Consider the following 18,879-nt stretch of genomic DNA (forward strand, 5'->3'; position numbering starts at 1 on the left):
GTAGGTGCGTCCACTGCAGTGTGATCTTTGGAGATGCGGCGTCCCTCAAGTCCCACATCCAGAACACCCACTGCGAGGTGTTCTATAAATGTCCCATGTGCCCCATGGCGTTCAAGTCTGCACAAGCCATTCACTCACATGGGTACACCCAGCACCCAGGAGCCAAGCTGGCAGAACCCAAGTACGTTTAAACAACTGTCTGAAATCTAACAAACTTAGTGGGCAGACGTTTAGTTGATAAGTCTATTGCATTTTTCGTCAACCTATTGAGCCTAATGATATGAGAGAGAGAGAGAGAGAGAGAGAGAGAGAGAGAGAGAGAGAGAGAGAGAGAGAGAGAGAGAGAGAGAGAGAGAGAGAGAGAGAGGGGGGGGGGGGGGGAGAGGGAGGGAGGGAGTATGGGGCATCTAAACATGCTCCATCTGTTGTATGTCCCCCACTATATCTGGGTGGGGAAGCCCAGAGTTAAAGAGACAAAGGGGGATGTAAAGAACTAAATACAGGCACAATAGCTTCTCATATAGGATGAAAAGAAAAAAACTCTGCATGGTCGGCACATGCCCTTTTCCTTCTTGTTTTTACCAGTCCCAAGTTCTTAGTCATCCTTGTGAGGATGACTTTGTATTTGAATGTATGCTTGAATGTTGGAGTATCGTATTGCATCGTCCAGGCCCCTCTTCCATGCATTCCTGAGATGCACACTCACAACTCAGGAATGCCTGGAAGAGGCTTAACCTCATCAGGTCGTAAAGATGTCTCGAGTGTGTCTTGTGTTTTTATTAACAGCGTTAGGCTCCGTTGGTCAGCGTAATGAACAAAGTAAATCTTGGGGATGACATGATGTGTGGGTTGAGGGTTTGCTGGTGAGCGCGGTAGGTGGGATAAATCACTGTTCCGGGCCCGGACCAGTCGATGACCCTGGAGCAAAGTGTGTAATTAAATACAGTGCAGCCTGGTAGGTCGACACAGTAACAGTGTCGAAAGGGCTTCACAGGCCCAGGATGTAACAAGGCACCGGCTAACCTGAAGCCCTCGAAAGGGAAAGAGAAAGTTTCCAACTCTAAAAGGGAAGGAACATTGAGGAGGCTCTGTTTGGTTAACAGTAGTTTTACAGCAAAAAGATTCATTGATGTTTAGTTTCACGTATCTGATACGGGCCGCTTGTTCACAAAAATCGTACATGATACAGGTTTGGATAAACAGGCATGTTACTCAATACCCTCGTCTGATTCGTTTTGTTTGGACCATGAAACAGGATTAACCCCTTCATGGAAACTCTCGTTAGAATAAGACACGGCAGCTTACTTGAGTTTGTGTTTCCCCCTGTCCAATGGCAAGTCTACGCTAATCGATTCAGGGCCATCCGCAGCAGATGCTCCTCCTGTCTGACTCTTTGCTGTTAAAATATAAAGTTAAAATATATTGATGCAGATTAATGACATTGAAATGACCACTGTGAAACGACATACACAACAGATCACCTCCTTGTTTTAGGAACAGTTTATGATATTTTCACAGGTTTAGTAACTTTCTTCATTCCTCTTTATTTAGTTCAGTTCCGAACTTAACTGTCCCTCCAGGAGAGATTTGACTTAAAGTTGAGTAAACAAACACAAACCATAAAGTGGACATGGGTCATTAGTCACAACAACCAAAGAAAAGAATACATCCATTTGTTAAAAGTTAGCCGATATTTTCACCTGCCTCTGTGTGTTAATGGCAGAAAATTGTGGTTTACCTATTTACTTATTAAATAGATACTAAAACACATTAATATTGTTTTACTCTACATGCTAACAGATTGTGTTTTGTGTGTTCACTTCCCCAGGTTGATTTATAAATGTTCCATGTGTGACACGGTGTTCACGCTGCAGTCCCTGCTCAACTCACACTTTGATCAGCACGTCGGCAGCCACAAGGTGTCTGTGTTCAAGTGTCCCGACTGCTCCTCGCTGTACGCCCAGAAGCAGCTCCTGTTGGACCACATCAAGGTACACCTCGTAGACTCTCACATTCCCTTTTCCTACTCATCGACAATAATGTAGATCAATGACGCATGTATGTATATATTACTTTATATTATACATCACTTTAATCACTTTAATATACACAACGTGTAGAGTTTTCTGGGGGATTGTAATTAGTGGGGATTTGTTTGGAATCAGTATCGAGGCTCCAACACTGTTCCTATGGATTCTTCCAGATCACACATGGGACCCTAAAGACCATCGAGGGTCCTCCCAACCTGGGCATCAACCTGCCCCTGAGCACCAAGCCCACCCATTCCAACAGCAACAACAACAACAACAGCAGCAGCAGCAGCAACAAAGATGGCGGCCATGCCAACCTCCCAGACAAGAAGCCCGGGCCCTTGTCCCTGAAGACGACCAACAGCCACTGTAACTCAGGGGACCATCGGGGCCCCCGGGGGCCACAGGTGTACACGTGTGGGGACTGCGACGGTGTCTTTACCACCAGGGAGGGGTTTGTGTCCCATGTGAGGCGAGACCACGGCAAGGTGATTGATCAAGTCACTGTTTTTTAACTATCCTCTGTGACATCACAATGTGGGCGGGCCCAGACCCGGATCGAAGTGCATCATTGGTATAAGGGTTGACCCACCACTTGTGATGTCTCAAAGGGATCCGTTTTGAAAGGGCGTTGCATTGACTCACGCACATGATCGAAAAAAACAAGTTTTTTTCATTATAGATCCTTAAGAAGCATCCGTGTCGGCAGTGTGACAAGTCCTTTAGTTCCTCACACAGCCTGTGTCGACACAACCGACTGAAACACAAGGGTCTGCGGAAAATCTACACCTGTCCGTGAGTACTTTGTTTTTGGTCATTTATTGGCGGCATTTAAACAAAGCGACTTTGCGGTTATTTCATCTCCATGCAATTTGCAGGCATTGCCCTCCTCTGAGTCAGCCGTTCACCAAGAGAGTGCTGCTTGATCAACACATCCAACTGATGCACGACGTCAAGGAACCAGAGTCCAAGAGCCAGGAACCTGCTGATGTGGAACCCCAACCCAACAAGGTAAACCTACACTCACTACAGAGCCCTGTATGAGATGGGGGCAAGCCCACATCTGCTGCCGCAGAGAGGCACAGAGAAGAAAGGTTAAAAACTAAAAGCGAGAACCCAATGAAAATGTCTTCGGTTTTAATGTGAGGAAAATGAGACGCACCATTGTAGCATTGTTTTCTTCAACCCTCATATAATCTGAAAAAAATGAAATATATGAAATAGTAAATGGAATTCACCCTCCGATACCCCCAACATCACTTGTATGTGAGTGGTACCACTCGCGGCAACCTTCTAGTGGTACTTGATCAATCAGTATTTCCTCATCAATTCCTCGCCTCAATGTGCCTCAAACACGTCCTCCACAAGCCCTCGGTGTCTTCCACAGGCCGCCGGCTCCAAGAGGAAACCAGAGGAGGAAGAAGAGGGAGACCGCGAGGGGTCTCCCGGCCCGCACCCCAGGGGCGCCCACGGTCCACAGCCGCCGCCGCCGCCGGTGAAGAAGCCCAAGGTCCAGCTCCCCAAGGCGCTCCAGTGCGCCGCCTGCGGCTTCTGCGGCGCGGCCGACCCGGCGGCCTTCCGCCGGCACATCCCGCAGCACAAGACGGACGGCTCGTCGCACCAGTGCCAGGAGTGCGGCCTCTGCTACACCTCCCGCCGCTCGCTGGCGCGCCACCTCTTCATCGTCCACCGGCTGAAGGACCGCCACAACCTGGCCCGGCGCGGACGCGCGGACGCCGACGAGGAGGAGGACGGCGAGGGCGACGGCCCGAGCGGGAGGGAGAACCAGTCGGACGTCAGGGACGGGAGCGGCCGCGGGCTGCCGGGCCCGAGGTGCCAGGTGTGCCGGAGGGTGTTTGACACGGAGGGACACCTGAACAGCCACATGAGGACCCACGGGATGGCGTTCATCAAGGCCAAGAGGCTGAGCGCTGCCGAGAAGTGAAGGGGCGGGGTCAGAGCTCCGGTGGTGGCGAGGAGGACTCGAGGGTCGAGGGACAGTGACCGGGATGGCGTGATGAAGATCTTTATATTTGACTACACGTTTTGCACAAACGTATATTTATGTATGTATATGTATGTATATATAAAGAACTGAATGGATCTATGTGCTAAATGTAAGTGGAAGACAGACAGATGCAATGTGTTGTAGGAAGATATTTCAGTGTCACTTTATGTGTGGTCAGACGGAGTTGAACAATTGAAATAACTTTTTTGTACACGAGAGGTTTTCGTCTTTGAATAGATCGAGAAAATAGTGTTTTATTTTGCAGCAGTTCCGTTGTGGACGCGACACTGTGGGTGTCGTATCACGTGCAGGTTGTTTTGGCGGGACCCTGGGCTGCCGCGCTCGGAGTTGCAAATACTCTTAATGTCCAATGAATGTTTAATAGCACTGCGACACCCCGTCCCACACACACACACACAGGCAGACACACACACAAACAAACACACACAAACTCAAACACACACAGGCAGACACACACACACACACACACACACACACACACACACAAGCACACACACACACACACACACACACAACACCCTGAATTTCTACCTGGAAAATGAAGGCAGTAGGATTACCATCTGATTTAGTTAGTCTATAAATAGATTTATTTTTCCATTCGATTTTCATTAAGTAAACATCTTTTTTGCATTAAGTAAACATCCAACTGAGACACTTCATTTGAATGTTCTATTTTCTAAAGCAACACCATGGAGCAATTTGGTAGAGTCCGTTTTTAAATTGCTCTCAAATAAAACAAAGTAATATAATAAGTGAATGAAGTTTCTCATTCCCCTATTCTACTCTTTGGACAACTGGTCAAAAAGCCGTACTGAATCTTAATATAATGCAATCAGAGCAACAGATTTTATCCATGGTTTCACTTGAGAGTATTTTCCACAACGTACTTCCTGGATTTTTAAGGAATTGTGTGGCAGCTCTTTTTATATGAACCTGTCAACCTTTAAGGATATTATCTGGATGCTACAATCGCGTTTCAGCCTTTGGACAGCAGCATTTTTAAACAACACACTTCTTAACTGCATGCTTCATGGAGTATAAAGCTATATCAGACACAATATCATCATCCTTAGCTCGGTGTTTTAACTTTGTATAAACTGTGATGTGTTTTTTACTTGTTTAGAGAACATAATATTTTCAGGTAATAAAAAAGGAATGTGTCAGCAGAAAACTTGACTTTGTAGCTGAAGTAGAATTATATCCACACTATAAAAGTACCTGGCTATACTATATCAGTACTATCAAAACTGTGTAACCCAAGTAGCATATAGGAACGCTCAAAGAGTTTGAAGGACACATGAGACGAAATAAAACCTATTTTCTCATTTGTTTGTTAATATGACATTATTTTGCACGTCGTTTATTCCCCACACTGTTGCTAAAACTATAGCAGTGGTGTATTTTGAAACTGTGTGAAAAGAGGTCTGAGAATAGACCCTTTTCACAAAGGGGTCCTCCTAGGTCATTACATTATGGGTCTGCCACTGTCATGTCCCAGGGCAAAGGGTGGTACAGTGGCCAAGGGGAGGTAACATCGCCCGTCTGCCCGGGTACATAAAAGTAACAGACCCATAATGACTTCTATGAGCGTCACCTGTTCTGCACAATCCTCATACTTGTGCGGCTGTTAATGTCCATCAATTAAACCAAAAACCGGGCAAACCAAGACTGGATGTGCACTGCACACGAAAACATTGTCTCCTTGTAAAGTGTGATAGCATGGCTATCATGCTAAGTGCAAACTATGAATCTTTCTTTGAGATCGTTTGGAGTTAAAGACGCTATAAAAGGTGATGTATACATAAAACTCAACACATTTTTTATTAAAATGAATTGTTAAAATGAGCAGTATAACGCAAGGACCAACCTATAAGGCATCCTGGGCCAATGACACTCTTGCGAACATGTAACAAAGACACTGAAACATAAAAGATATATCAATTACAAAAATATAAATCGACAAAAACACAGCAAAAACACAGCAGTACCAAGGAACAGCGCTATCGATATGCAAGCCTTTAATTACATGGGGTGAATATATAGCATAGCTGTGTTGCTGGACGTTATAATGATGCTAGCAGGCTACATGAATCATTCACATTGTGAATATTACCACCAATAGTTACACAACCAGGACAGGCAGGGCTTCTGATTGTTCTGGCATCGGCTGAAGCCAGCCTCCACGAAACCAGACCCGCCACTAAATCCGTCACCTCAGGTGGAAAGGCAGGTGTGCGAATCCACAAATTAGGCAAGGCCTTTATTTTTAGATCCCACCATGAAACAGGCATTTCACCGCCTCCGCCTTGTTTAAAACATGACACGTGCTTCGGCTCTGTCGTTTAAAAGATCCCACTCCCACTCGGGGAGGTGCAGTCGTGCGATGTCTCGGGTGTGGCTGGCCCTCTTGCTGTGGGCAGCAGGTGGAGCGGGAGAGGCCCCGGACAGAGGCCGGGCCCTCAACGTGTCCGACAGGTGTCTGTCCGACGTGCAGGTCTTCCTCAGAGACATCAGCCTGGACCCGCCCCAGCACTATGCTGCTCTCAGTAAGTCATCGTTCGATGCTTTTTCTTCTTCATGGGGAAGTGGACGTTTTTTCAAGGATTTTCTGAAATTATATATATAAATCATGCGATGCATCACACGCGCCTGACAAGTTTTATTTGATATCTTTGCATGCCATCGTTGAATATTTTAGCCGTTATTGGTTTTTTTTTACACAGCTTTGTTGAATGCTAGATTCTGATTGTTCAATTACAGCATTTGAGGGTCTGTTATTTCTGCATAGCAGACTGCTGCTATGAGTAACTTGGACACTGGACACATAGACACTGATCTGATCATAGATCAATCCACAGAAAGAACTTAGTCTCACTTAATCCTAAATGGAAATGTTTAGTTTGATGTTAAATTTAACACTACAAAAGCTAATCTCAAAAGATTATTATTTTGCGGAAGTGATAAAAATCCTATTTAAAACAATAACATATTTTTGGCTGAAATTGTTGGTTACTTTAGTAAGTCACCGTGTAATAAGCAGGTTGATGTTCAGCGAGTGGGTCCTTACTGCAAAATTACCCCCAGCATAGTCGCTGCTCATTAGCCCTTACTCATTAGTCCCTACTCATTAGCCCCTTTATAAGTTATGCATTAAATCAGCGCATATTGTTCCGTTTTTTGTTAGTTTAATGTTTTCTATTCATCACAGTGTATGTTTCTTTGTGTGTGTGTGTGTGTGTGTGTGTGTGTGTGTGTGTGTGTGTGTGTGTGTGTGTGTGTGTGTGTGTGTGTGTGTGTGTGTGTGTGTGTGTGTGTGTGTGTGTGTGTGTGTGTGTGTGTGTGTGTGTGTGTGTGTGTGTGTGTGTGTGTGTGTGTGTGTGTGTGTGTGTGTGTGTGTGTGTGTGTGTGTTTCTGTGTGTGTACGTCCGTGCGTGCATGTGTCCGGCACGCATGTGTGTGTGTGCATGCATGTGTGTGTGTGTGTGTGTGTGTGTGTGTGTGTGTGTGTGTGTGTGTGTGTGTGTGTGTTTATGTACATGTACGTATACGTGTGTGTGTGTGTGTGTGTGTGTGTGTGTGTGTGTGTGTGTGTGTGTGTGTGTGTGTGTGTGTGTGTGTGTGTGTGTGTGTGTGTGTGTGTGTGTGTGTGTGTGTGTGTGTGTGTGTGTGTGTGTGTGTGTTTGTGTACTGCTCTCCTTTCAGTGTACGATGCGTTTGGGAAGATGGGCAGCGATGTGGCTGGGGGAAACGTCAACATGCCAGGGTCTCTGCAAGAGTGTCTCTCAGTCAGGGGCCCGGCCTTCTCCGGACAGTACTGCCAGGTGTTCCTCAAGCAGGTAAACACTCAGGATCTCATTGTTTACTTGGTATTTATTTAGTAGTATCTATGCAGGTGGTGTAACTGAAAGTGCACTCAATGAAATTTGAACACCATAACCTGTAATGCTGTAACAAAATGCTGTAGCTTCTAGGAGGAGGTAAACCTTATAAGTCAGCTAAAAGCTCCTTGATAATGAGTTTCAAAGACACTTTTCGTAATAATAGAAACTGACATTAATCGTTTCATCTCGGTCATCACTTATCATATCATTATCTATTGTAGGATAACATCCAGTATTTTGTGGGGATCTGTGTCCCTGACTCCTGTGAGGAGGACGAGGTGGAGACTCTTGTGATATGCGGTCAGTTTCACTTTCTGTTTGATTCCTCTTATAACATCTGTTTCGCCCCGAGGCTGACTTTAAACTGGCTACGATTTGGGCATTTATCCCATCGAGTTTCTCAATTTGCATATTTAAATCCCAGAACCCTCAAAAAGTTTGAAGGAAACCAATGAGACTGCAGAAAAAACTACAGCAGTGTCACACTTTAAAACCGCTAATGATACGCAGTGTGCAACAGTTTTTACAGTCTATCGTACGCCATCGAAAGAGAAACATAGGTGCCGCTCATAACACCCGAGTCTGCTGCCTAAAAACCCTGTGCATCAGACAAATATTAAAATCGACACTTTCTTTTGCACTGTTTTAACTTAGGCTATAAATAAGAAGATTTATAATAAAAATATATATTTACATATCAATATAATAGATAGATGTAATATATGTAAAAAATAATATATAAAAATAATAATAATTAAAAATTAAAAAAAATGACGTAAAATACACATACAAATATTTTAAAAAAGAAGAAAAAATAATTGGAATAATGCTCAGAATTTTCCTCCTCCCAGAGGCGTTCCAGGTTGCCGAGTCCTCCCTCATCCCGGCCCTGCCCTCCATCCTGGTCTCCCAGTCCGCCCAGGGCATCTTCATGACCCAGTGTGCCTCCGACACAGCCAGCCCTGACCTCTCTGCTGTCACCTGCCTGTACGCACTACGCAGTCCATGGCTCATCTCACCCAGCATTATGTCCTACGATTATGTTCAGTATTTTGACAAAGGGATTGATCCAAAGAGATTGAAAACAATCAAGTTAATAATCAATTGATCCAAACCGAAAGAAAATACCTTGTTTGAAAAAGCAGCTGTAGGAAAAAGGACACAAAGTGAATAGAATTGTATTGTATTTTTTTCTAGCGCATGGTATACCACTGAGCAATTCAAACCAAACCCTTCCTCACAGGGGTAGTATATCTCAAAGTGATGTAACGGCAGCATTTCTTTTCCCCCTTCAGGTTTGTCTGTGTCGCTATGATCGCAGTTCCTCTCGCGGCCACACTGCTCACTGCCCTCATCAGGTGGCAGCACCACAAAGTAGTGAACCCTGGGGTGCCTCGGGGGTCTTCTTCCCTTACCGCTACCTCTAACCTGTATGGGACCCTGTCGCCCAACGGCACCCCTAGTGGCAGGAATGATACGAAAAACAATGTTCACGCTGTGCAGCAGCTGGGCGAGATGGGCGGCAGCAGATCAGAGGAGGAGGATACGGGTAAGTGTGTGTGTGTGTGTGCGTGCGTGCGTGCGTGCGTGCGTGCGTGCGTGCGTGCGTGCGTGCGTGCGTGCGTGCGTGCGTGCGTGCGTGCGTGCGTGCGTGCGTGCGTGCGTGCGTGCGTGCGTGCGTGCGTGCGTGCGTGCGTGCGTGCGTGTGTGTGTGAATCTTGTCCAGGAAAATATTTGTGTACGACTGATAGATAAAATCTGAAGATCTGCAGCTACTGACATGGAAAACATATCGTTATTGACATCCCCACGACCCTCGCACTGAGGCCCAGTTCTGGCTCGCGGGCCACCGATTGAGAACCGTCGTAGCATCCTCACCGGTCCGTGTCGTCCCCTCCCCTCCAGGCTATGTGTACTGGTGCCTCCAGGCGTTCTCCCTGCAGAACACCACCCAGGGTGTGCTCAGCACCACCTCTTCCTCCTCCACCTCCTCCTCCGCAGACCCAGCGGGGAGCTACGCCTCGGTGAACGGCATCCGAATCCTCAGCCTCCTCTGGATCATCTGCGGCCACAGCACCCAGCTCAGCGCCTGGAACAACCTGGGTGAGGTCCCCCCCCCCCCGGCTCCCGGGGGATCTGGCCGGTCAGGCTCTCCGTTGTCGAGCCAAGTCCGTCAGAGTCCATTGTGGTTTTTGATCACTTAAGAGTCTCAAAGGGCTTCAAACTCCTAACCCTAAGCCCTCTAAGGTGAAAGGTATGCATATGTTTTCAACGTCCTTAAAAACGGAAAAGCCTTTCAGTCTTAGGTAAAAGAGAGGTAAAAAAATAACCCCTAAGCCAGTGCAGACCGGCATAAGTATTATCAAAATATTTAAGCCACAACTGAGCCATGATTTAAAAGGGCTTCACTGTGGATGCATTGCTCGGATTCTCTGGATCTAAGCAGAGGGAACCTTGAGGAGGAACACAGAACTACTCTATCCAAAGATGGTTAGGCGCGCAATGGGTAGCAACTGGGAAAGCATCGAATGGCGAGGGTGTTCTTGAATGGTCGTGTCTCCTCTGTTCTAGATAATGAAAAGGAATGGAAGAAGACGGTAGAAAGCAGCCCCCTGTACGTGTTTGCCTTCAGCGGGCCAGTCTACCTTGGCGTGGACACCTTCCTCCTTCTGGGGTAAGATAGGAGAACCCTGCTGCCCCAGTCAATCCTACTCTATGTGGATTGTGATTCAGTGACATGTGGGTACTGTCTGTGTTGCAGTGGTCTACTCAGCGCAAGGTCTCTGCTGGGATCCATCCAGAGGGCTGAGGACAAATTGAGCCGGGGTCTGGTGGCCCACTTCATCTTCAAGAGGTTCAAAAGGTGCCAAGACGGGTTCATAATAGATCCATCAACTCAATGTGACGTGACTATCCATCACGATACACGGACAATCAGTGTATCTGTATCACTTTAACTGCGTGTCCATGTGTCTGTCTGTTTAGCTACCTGGGCTGAGACGCTACTGTGCAAAACTACACAAGTAGCCTGCTGTCTGGCTGTCTGCTGTGTGCATAGACTCACCCGCTGTCTCCCTAGGGTGCAGCCCCTGCATCTCTTCATCGTGTGTCTGTCCATCGGCTTCTACTCCGTGGTCCAGAGAGGGGCCTTCTGGTTCATAGCCGAGGACCAGGTCATCAACTGTAAGAAGTACTGGTGGTCCAACTTACTGCTGGTCAACAACCTGTTCACCATCACGGACATCGTGAGTTCAAACTCTTCCGACACAATTTCGGATTTGGACCCGAGAGTTGAATGAAAGTGACATGACGTGATTATCTCATCTCCTTCGGCATTATCTTCATCATCTACAATCTTGTTGTAATGTGTGTGTGTGTGTGTGTGTGTGTGTGTGTGTGTGTGTGTGTGTGTGTGTGTGTGTGTGTGTGTGTGTGTGTGTGTGTGTGTGTGTGTGTGTGTGTGTGTGTGTGTGTGTGTTGTAGTCTGTGTATTAGTGTAAAACAGTTCATTTAAAATAAATATCGACGTATCTGTTCTATGTTAGCACGTTGCACAAAACCTGAGATGCGTTCGTGTCAGACTGATGTGTGACAGTGCGATCTGTGTGTCTGTACCCTGTCTCCACTGCAGTGCGCCCCCTGGACCTGGTATCTGTCCCTGGACTTCCAGTTCTACGTCACCACTCCTCTGCTCATTTACCTCTACAGGCTGTAAGTTATTACTACACGTTACATTATCATAATCATAGTATTACACCACTCCTCTGCTCATTTACCTCTACAGGCTGTAAGTTATTACTACACGTTACATTATCATAATCATAGTATTACACCACTCCTCTGCTCATTTACCTCTACAGGCTGTAAGTTATTACTACACGTTACATTATCATAATCATAGTATTACACCACTCCTCTGCTCATTTACCTCTACAGGCTGTAAGTTATTACTACACGTTACATTATCATAATCATAGTATTACACCACTCCTCTGCTCATTTACCTCTACAGGCTGTAAGTTATTACTACACGTTACATTATCATAATCATAGTATTACACCACTCCTCTGCTCATTTACCTCTACAGACTGTAGGACAACAGTTATTACTGCACATTACATTAGTATTACACCATGACAAATGTTATAACAAACGATACAAACCCTATTTATGTGTGAGCCAGGATCAGGATAGAATCGCTCTAATGTATCGATTTATTAGAATAAACACTCATTGTGTTGGCTGTTGGACTGACATAAGATAGTGGCTTATAAGCACTTACCATTGATTTTGCCCGCCTGTGTTTCTCCTTTCCAAACTTGTCCTCTGAATATTGATTAGTACCGCATCGATTGTTCCCAAGCTCCCCTTGTTGTAAGTCTCCTGAGAGCGTACAGACAGTGAGCCGTGCGGTTGCGGTTGTGTGTGTGCACCCCAGTAACAGGTGCGCGCTGCTGGTGGTCTCGGCCCTCCTGCTGCTGCTGTCAGGCCTGGCCAGTGCCGTCATCACTGCCCTGCTGCAGCTGCCAGTACACCAGCCCACCACCCTGTAAGGCACCGGCCTCACTAACACATGACAACATAGGTTCTATACATATCGGTTGACTTTGTTTGGAAACAAAAGAACAATACAAACAATAAAAAAAAAAACAGGATTTACATATTAGTATTTCTTTCTTCAATCAACAATCAATATCTTGATCGCTTTTATTGACATTCATTTTGTCGTCCTAAATCAACATAGGCTTACATGTATGTATTAATTTATAGATTAGCATTGTTTTATTTAATCAAAATATATGTATGTAATTTTTTTTCAGAACCTATGAAAGCTATTTCCAGTATTACTACAGCAAGCCGTACACCAGATACGGACCTTACCTAATAGGCATTCTGCTGGGTATATACATCACCACCAGGAGGGACCAGCTTCTCAAGCACCAGGTACACCCATCTGTTGCTCTTCACCATGGACTGTCCTATTACTATGTTATTAGGGCGCGTGGGTTAAGGGGTTAAGGGGTGTATTAAGGCGAGACTGTGGGGATCGGGGATCGAACCGAGTACCTTTCAGCTGGGAGTTGAACATTCTAGCCACTACACTATCCTGCCTCCATTTTGATTGTTGTTGTTCATATTTTTATCATCCACAATCCTCCTTATCATCCATATTTCGTTGGTCCCCTGGTTCTTCCCCTGGTTCTTCCCCTGGTTCTTCCCCTGGGTCCCCAGTGGCAGGCGGTGTTGGGCTGGGTCTCGTGTCTGGTGGGGATGGCGGCGGTGGTGGTGCTGGCCTACGTGCTGAAGGACGTCCCGGACCACCCGTCCGTCGCACACGCCCTGTACCAGGGGGTCCACCGGCCCCTGTGGGCTCTGAACGTGGCCTGGATCATACTAGCCTGTGAGGAGGGCTATGGAGGTGAGCCTGTTAGGCGATAGTCCCCCCCCCCCCCCCCCCCCCCCGAGTGGGGGTTTATAAACGGCTTGTAATGGCTAATCACAGCCACAGCTGGGGGTATAATATGGATCCTCTAACATGTGCACATTGATTGCTCAATGCACAACAGGTGTGCAGCCTCACTCAGCCCTTGAGTCCAATCAGACTGACTCAGGCCGGATGAGGCTGGTTAAACCAGCCATCAACCACACAATCCACACTCTTGTTTAAGCAACGAAACCTGGGACAATGTCCTCAGTCGCTGGTTGAGCGAAGCATGTAGTGTGGCCTGTGAGTCTAGCTGGGAGTTGCATAGTCTAACAAATCAGACTCCAGATAAACATCTAAAGTTGTCTGCTAAAGTTGATACTACACAATATCCTGATCTGCACTACAGGATTCATTTATTGTATATTAATGAATAAAATTGCTTCCAGTTTTGCTGCTTTAAGTACATGATATTGCTTGTTTTTATGAATGTTCAGTCAGCATCCCCTCTCTCTCTCTCTCTCTCTCTCTCTCTCTCTCTCTCTCTCTCTCTCTCTCTCTCTCTCTCTCTCTCTCTCTCTCTCTCTCTCTCTCTCTCTGTCTCTCTCTCTCGTCGTGGTTCTATCGCTCTCTCTCTTTCACATCTCCCTTACCGTCCCCTAGGCCTGGTCCACAGCCTGCTGTCTCTGGGTGTGTGGGCTCCTCTGTCTCACATCAGCTTCTCCTGCTACCTCATCCACCCCTTCCTCATCATCCTCTACAACGGCAGGCAGGAGACCACCATGCACTTCACCAACTTCAACTTTGTAAGAGACCCCCTAACACTGCACCAAACATCGACCTGGTGGGCCGCCCGTCTCTTGCGCAGTGCATTGAAAGGGCAGGTGGTGATGATTGGCTGCGGTAGACGCAGGCCAAGGCTCTTTCTGCACCAGTGCTTGTGCTCAAGGTTCAATGTGTCCTGGAGATTCTGAGTATAGTCCACCAAAAGCCATAACTCTGTGTCATCTGTTTAATGAGATTAAGTGATGTGTCGTACTTAACGAATATCTATACGTGGAATCTTCCCAACTGGTCAATATATAAATGACAAGGAAAACCTTTTGGAAAGATGCGTGTATCTTACAGTGGCTGGCTGTTCGACGCAGAAGTTTAATTTTGCCTTGAAGAGTAATGCGTCTGAGGTTTAAAACGTGTCCCCTTGTTGCTGTGAGTAAGCGGAAGCCTTTGTTTCATGGCAACAAGGCATTCAGATTCTGATTGCTGCTAAAGTGGAACGTGAGGGAATGATGATGCAATACAATCCCTGAATAATCCAGGTTATGGTGTAGGCCTATAGGAAGATTACATCGATGAACTATCACTATTTAGACGATTGAATATAGTTTCACAGATACAAGTCGAGGCCACAATATAGGTAGTCAGGTAGCCAGGTGAAGATTATAGAAAAAATATACTTTTTGATAATACATACAGAGGCATCTCTATAGAATGTGGAGCTGGAGAGAGAGTAATGTGGAGCCGTAGAGCGTGATTTTCTTATGTTGGGGTGGAGGGAGGGGGGATAAGGTCTTGCCGGTGACCATGTTGAGGAGGGATAGTGGCTCTAAGAGATCCATGATCCAGTGTTTTTGTAATATATTTGATCTCCTTTTACCGTAATATATGTGATATGAGTGATACATGTGATTCACTCGTCTCCTGTCTGTCTTGACCCTCTAGATGTACCTGTTCCTGGGTCACGTGACCCTCACGCTGGCGGCTGGCTACGTCCTCACGGTGCTGGTGGAGAAACCATACCTCTTCCTGCGGAGAAGCAGTGGATAGAGGGTAGACATCATCCCATTCATCCCGCTCCACCAAGAATGAAATCTATAGTCTGATTCAACTCAGCTCTTGGGTTCTGTGAGGGTCTGACCCGAACACAGTTTAAAATGTTGATAGGATCGATCGTTTGATGGAATCCCCATTGCCAACGGCATTAAATGCACATCAAATACACACTGATCACAGACCTGACCACATCGAGTAGGTTAAATCATATGCAAGCTATTTGATAGAAACTTCTTTAAATATGTATATGACTGTATCATAGTAATAAAGTCACATTTAAAGGAAAGTATGTTCCTTTACTCTGTTTTGCCTTCATGAATAGTTCTATTTACAGAACTAGCCACATCAAAGTGCTTTAGCCTAGTTAGATTAAGGGTCGGATAAGTGGTTTAATAAGCCTCTTGACAAATCAACTGTCAGTGTTTCACCAAGGGAAGTTTTCCGTCATTAAACCGAGTTAGAATTTCAAGGTGTAAATATGATTATTATGATCTACAATCTCAGAGCGCCAGGCAGTGACTCACGCCCGAGCGATGGGGGCAGGAGGGCTATGCTAGAAGGCCTTTAAAATGGCGTCCTCTGGGGGACGATTGGGTAAACAGCAGTTTTTGATCCAATCAAACCCTCTGTGGTTTGATTGTGATTTATAAAAGTAACTTCACAATACTGGAATAATGACACCTATTCTGACATCATCTGGAATCTACACTTCATGGCAATCCCTTCAGTGGTGAAAAAGAACAGAGAGAGGCCACATGGCCCAAATTGTTATTACGTTGTTATTTTATAATTATAACAAATATATAATTGCAGAATCAAGTGTAATCAAGTATAATGAAGACCAATCATTTCAAGTGTTTAGATTCCAGCCCCCAACATACAGGTTAATTACTCTGGAGAAACTCTGTAATCTTTTATACAAACAGAGCACCAATAGGACTACAGGATGTACCAATACTTGTGTGTAAAGGGACGGTATGTTCTTCCCCAGTACATACATAAGTGTACTGGGAATAAAGTTCCACAGTTTTGGAATCAGGGGTCTACAAATCTGGATCTGACAAATAACTTACTGTTGCTATTTGTTTACTATTGGGTACCTATTAGATTATGACAGGGTATGTATGTGTGTGTAGAAAAGGCTAACTTAATGAAATATTCGAACCTGATTTATCTTGTCCTGGTTCATGTGGAATATAATTTAATGACGGTGGCGGTTTAAATATACCGGATCCTAGCCTAGTGACATTTATATTTTATAATCCACTCTTTACACACTGAGCAATCAGTACATAACTCGTTTTTTCAATTCATGTTTAATATTTTGACACAAATTACAAAAAGGTTTTGTTCAAAATATTGTTTCTACAAATAAAGGTTCCAAATGGGCTATCAGATTGTGTTTGTATAAATATTGTAGCTACCATGTCACTTAATGTTACCAGGGAGAAACTGCCAGGGTTTAAGATTGCAGCCTGTATACTGAGTAATGGTGGGGGATACGGCTGAGTCAAGTTCTCACATAAACACATACGTACACTTCTACGATCGCCAGAAGGCGCGGTTTCTCCATGTAGGTTTTTCCTGGGAGCCAGTCCATTCTGCCAGAGCGAGAGAGAGAGAGAGAGAGAGAGAGAGAGAGAGAGAGAGAGAGAGAGAGAGAGAGAGAGAGAGAGAGAGAGAGAGAGAGAGAGAGCTTCAGACTCCAGCTAGTGGGCAGATCGTGCGACAACATGGTTTAAATATATCATGCTTGGGTAAGATGACTCTCTACTTGTACAGCTCTCCGTTCATACACATAACTCCACAGGGTCAAGCCAAAAGCCAAAACTCGACAACAACATATCCCAATCCCGTAATTATTTTCCACTGCTTGTTGTCTTCTCTTTATAGCTGCTGATGTAGTGAGGTCATGTTAGTCAAGTGATGTTAGTCACCATATCTAAAAGAGTATCATACCAATCATGTAATATCAAATCAAAGAGTCTCCAGCAGGCTTGCAACTCATTGATAATTGAGAGGGTCAGTTATCAATGAGTTGCATCCAAAACTCACATGTTAAGTTAATTGGGAGACATATTGGCTCAATGCATTTTTTAGTTTTAAGATGATTTGTGCTAAAAATGACACATCATCCCAAACTCAGTTTGATGTCAGCAATATAGGCCTATACGCATCCAGACGAACACAATAACAGACGTTCTCACAAAATATATACGATGAATGAAACAACTACAGCTTATGTGAGTTTTTTTCTTAATTTTGTATGTGTTATTTTGTGTGTTAGCATGCGTGTGTCAATTTCTCCTGTTTGTTTATTTGATCACTCAGTTTTTACCCAACTTCCAAGATGATCCTTAACCCTAACCCCCTAATAATGTAAGCACTAGTTCACCTGCAATAGTTTATGCATAAGAAAGAATTAACAATAAAAAAATCGTAAATCTTTCACTAAAGCATCATAAATGAGAAGAGGTTGGTCAGCAACCTCTTACACACACATCCACACCAATACACACACCCACAGCCATGCATACACACCCAACACAAACCCAACCGCATACACAAAGTCCCAGATACACACAAACACACACACTGCAAAAACACACAGCCAACTCACACAAACAAAGGCACATACACACACACACGACATGCCCAACAGAGACATACCCAACACACAAAGAAAAGCACACAGACACACAAACACCCAACACACAAACACAACCCTTTCACACACACGCCAAAACACATACACACAAACACACACACGCACACACAGTCACTACTTTCTGGACTCCCTAAATAGAAGTTTACAACGTGCTGTTTTTAAGACAGTGGCACACCTGTCTGTTCCACTGACAAGAAAAGTTGACGTAACCTCAGGAATCCAGGTAATGAAACTGTCCTGGAGAATCATTTTGCAACAACATACGACCTCTTTATACACTGAATGGTCTGACTTTGAACATGTTGGATAACTATGACTATTATCCGACATAGTTCCATTGTTTCAGAAAGATAAAGGAAGTCTGTTAGGCTACATGCATTATAAAATGTAACAATATAACAAGATCGTGAGAAAAAGTGACAGGAAAACTAAAAAAAATAAAGGTTATAGGATGCTATAGGATATTAATGCGCTTTCACTGCCATTGAATGGGTTCTTTCAATCTGTTCACTGGTTGTTACAGTGCAGATGTCTACGCTTCTTCAGCTAATACAACACCACAAATGTGTGTTTTGACACAGAGTTTAGCACTAAGCAAGCTGAGAAGGGATTTGAACAGAGTACAGTAATTAATAATCATGTTGTTATTTCTGTGTTGACACTGGTGTTTTCAAAGTGATCTGATTCCCTCCCAGAAGACATGCTATAAAGGTTGCCTCCTCCCACATCGTTAGCTTTAGGTCAAGGATGGTTGCCCTTAAAGGCACCTATTGGGGCACGCCATCAGATGCCACAAGCTGTTGCTCTAATGGTCAAATACAAAGAACAATAGACTGACTGACTGACTGACTGACTGACTGACTGACTGACTGACTGACTTGCAACATCAACAGCAACAAAAAAAAGAGCATAAGCTATTGCTTCGGATGGCATAGAGGTGTAGCAGATTGAGAGAGGGTCGGGGCCCGGGGGAAAGGACATCATTTGGGATGGGACAGAAGGGTTTATTAAG

General features: G+C 45.0%; 2 protein-coding genes across 2 annotated transcripts in view; both read left to right on the forward strand.

The window, feature by feature from the left end:
* Positions 1–5,384, forward strand: part of znf532 (zinc finger protein 532) — a 6,890-nt gene extending 1,506 nt beyond the window's left edge. The window contains exons 2-7 of the mRNA XM_060039076.1: positions 5–181; positions 1,829–1,991; positions 2,204–2,518; positions 2,713–2,825; positions 2,909–3,041; positions 3,418–5,384. Of these exons, the coding sequence (XP_059895059.1) occupies positions 5–181; positions 1,829–1,991; positions 2,204–2,518; positions 2,713–2,825; positions 2,909–3,041; positions 3,418–3,975 (1,459 nt within the window). The 3' untranslated portion in view covers positions 3,976–5,384. The remainder of the gene's footprint in view (positions 1–4; positions 182–1,828; positions 1,992–2,203; positions 2,519–2,712; positions 2,826–2,908; positions 3,042–3,417) is intronic.
* A 1,058-nt stretch (positions 5,385–6,442) lies between these two features.
* Positions 6,443–16,392, forward strand: oacyl (O-acyltransferase like). Its single transcript, XM_060038688.1, has 15 exons — positions 6,443–6,605; positions 7,762–7,895; positions 8,162–8,240; positions 8,792–8,927; positions 9,236–9,489; positions 9,846–10,043; positions 10,512–10,614; positions 10,702–10,803; positions 11,020–11,185; positions 11,572–11,651; positions 12,380–12,490; positions 12,762–12,885; positions 13,174–13,360; positions 14,030–14,172; positions 15,089–16,392. The coding sequence occupies exons 1-15, from the start codon at positions 6,443–6,445 to the stop codon at positions 15,191–15,193; spliced, it is 2,085 nt and encodes a 694-aa protein (XP_059894671.1). The 3' UTR covers positions 15,194–16,392.
* The last annotated feature ends 2,487 nt before the right edge of the window (positions 16,393–18,879 follow it).

The sequence above is a fragment of the Gadus macrocephalus genome, chromosome 19 (genome assembly GCF_031168955.1).
Source record: "Gadus macrocephalus chromosome 19, ASM3116895v1".
In the NCBI taxonomy this organism is placed as follows: domain Eukaryota; kingdom Metazoa; phylum Chordata; class Actinopteri; order Gadiformes; family Gadidae; genus Gadus; species Gadus macrocephalus.

Excerpts from the sequence above, each read along its gene's own strand:
- oacyl (XM_060038688.1), top strand. The coding sequence starts at position 6,443 with ATGTCTCGGGTGTGGCTGGCCCTCTTGCTGTGGGCAGCAGGTGGAGCG. Across the intron at positions 8,241-8,791 it reads GGAGACTCTTGTGATATGCG|AGGCGTTCCAGGTTGCCGAG; the intron begins GTCAGTTTCACT and ends TCCTCCTCCCAG. Across the intron at positions 12,886-13,173 it reads ACCAGCTTCTCAAGCACCAG|TGGCAGGCGGTGTTGGGCTG; the intron begins GTACACCCATCT and ends CTGGGTCCCCAG.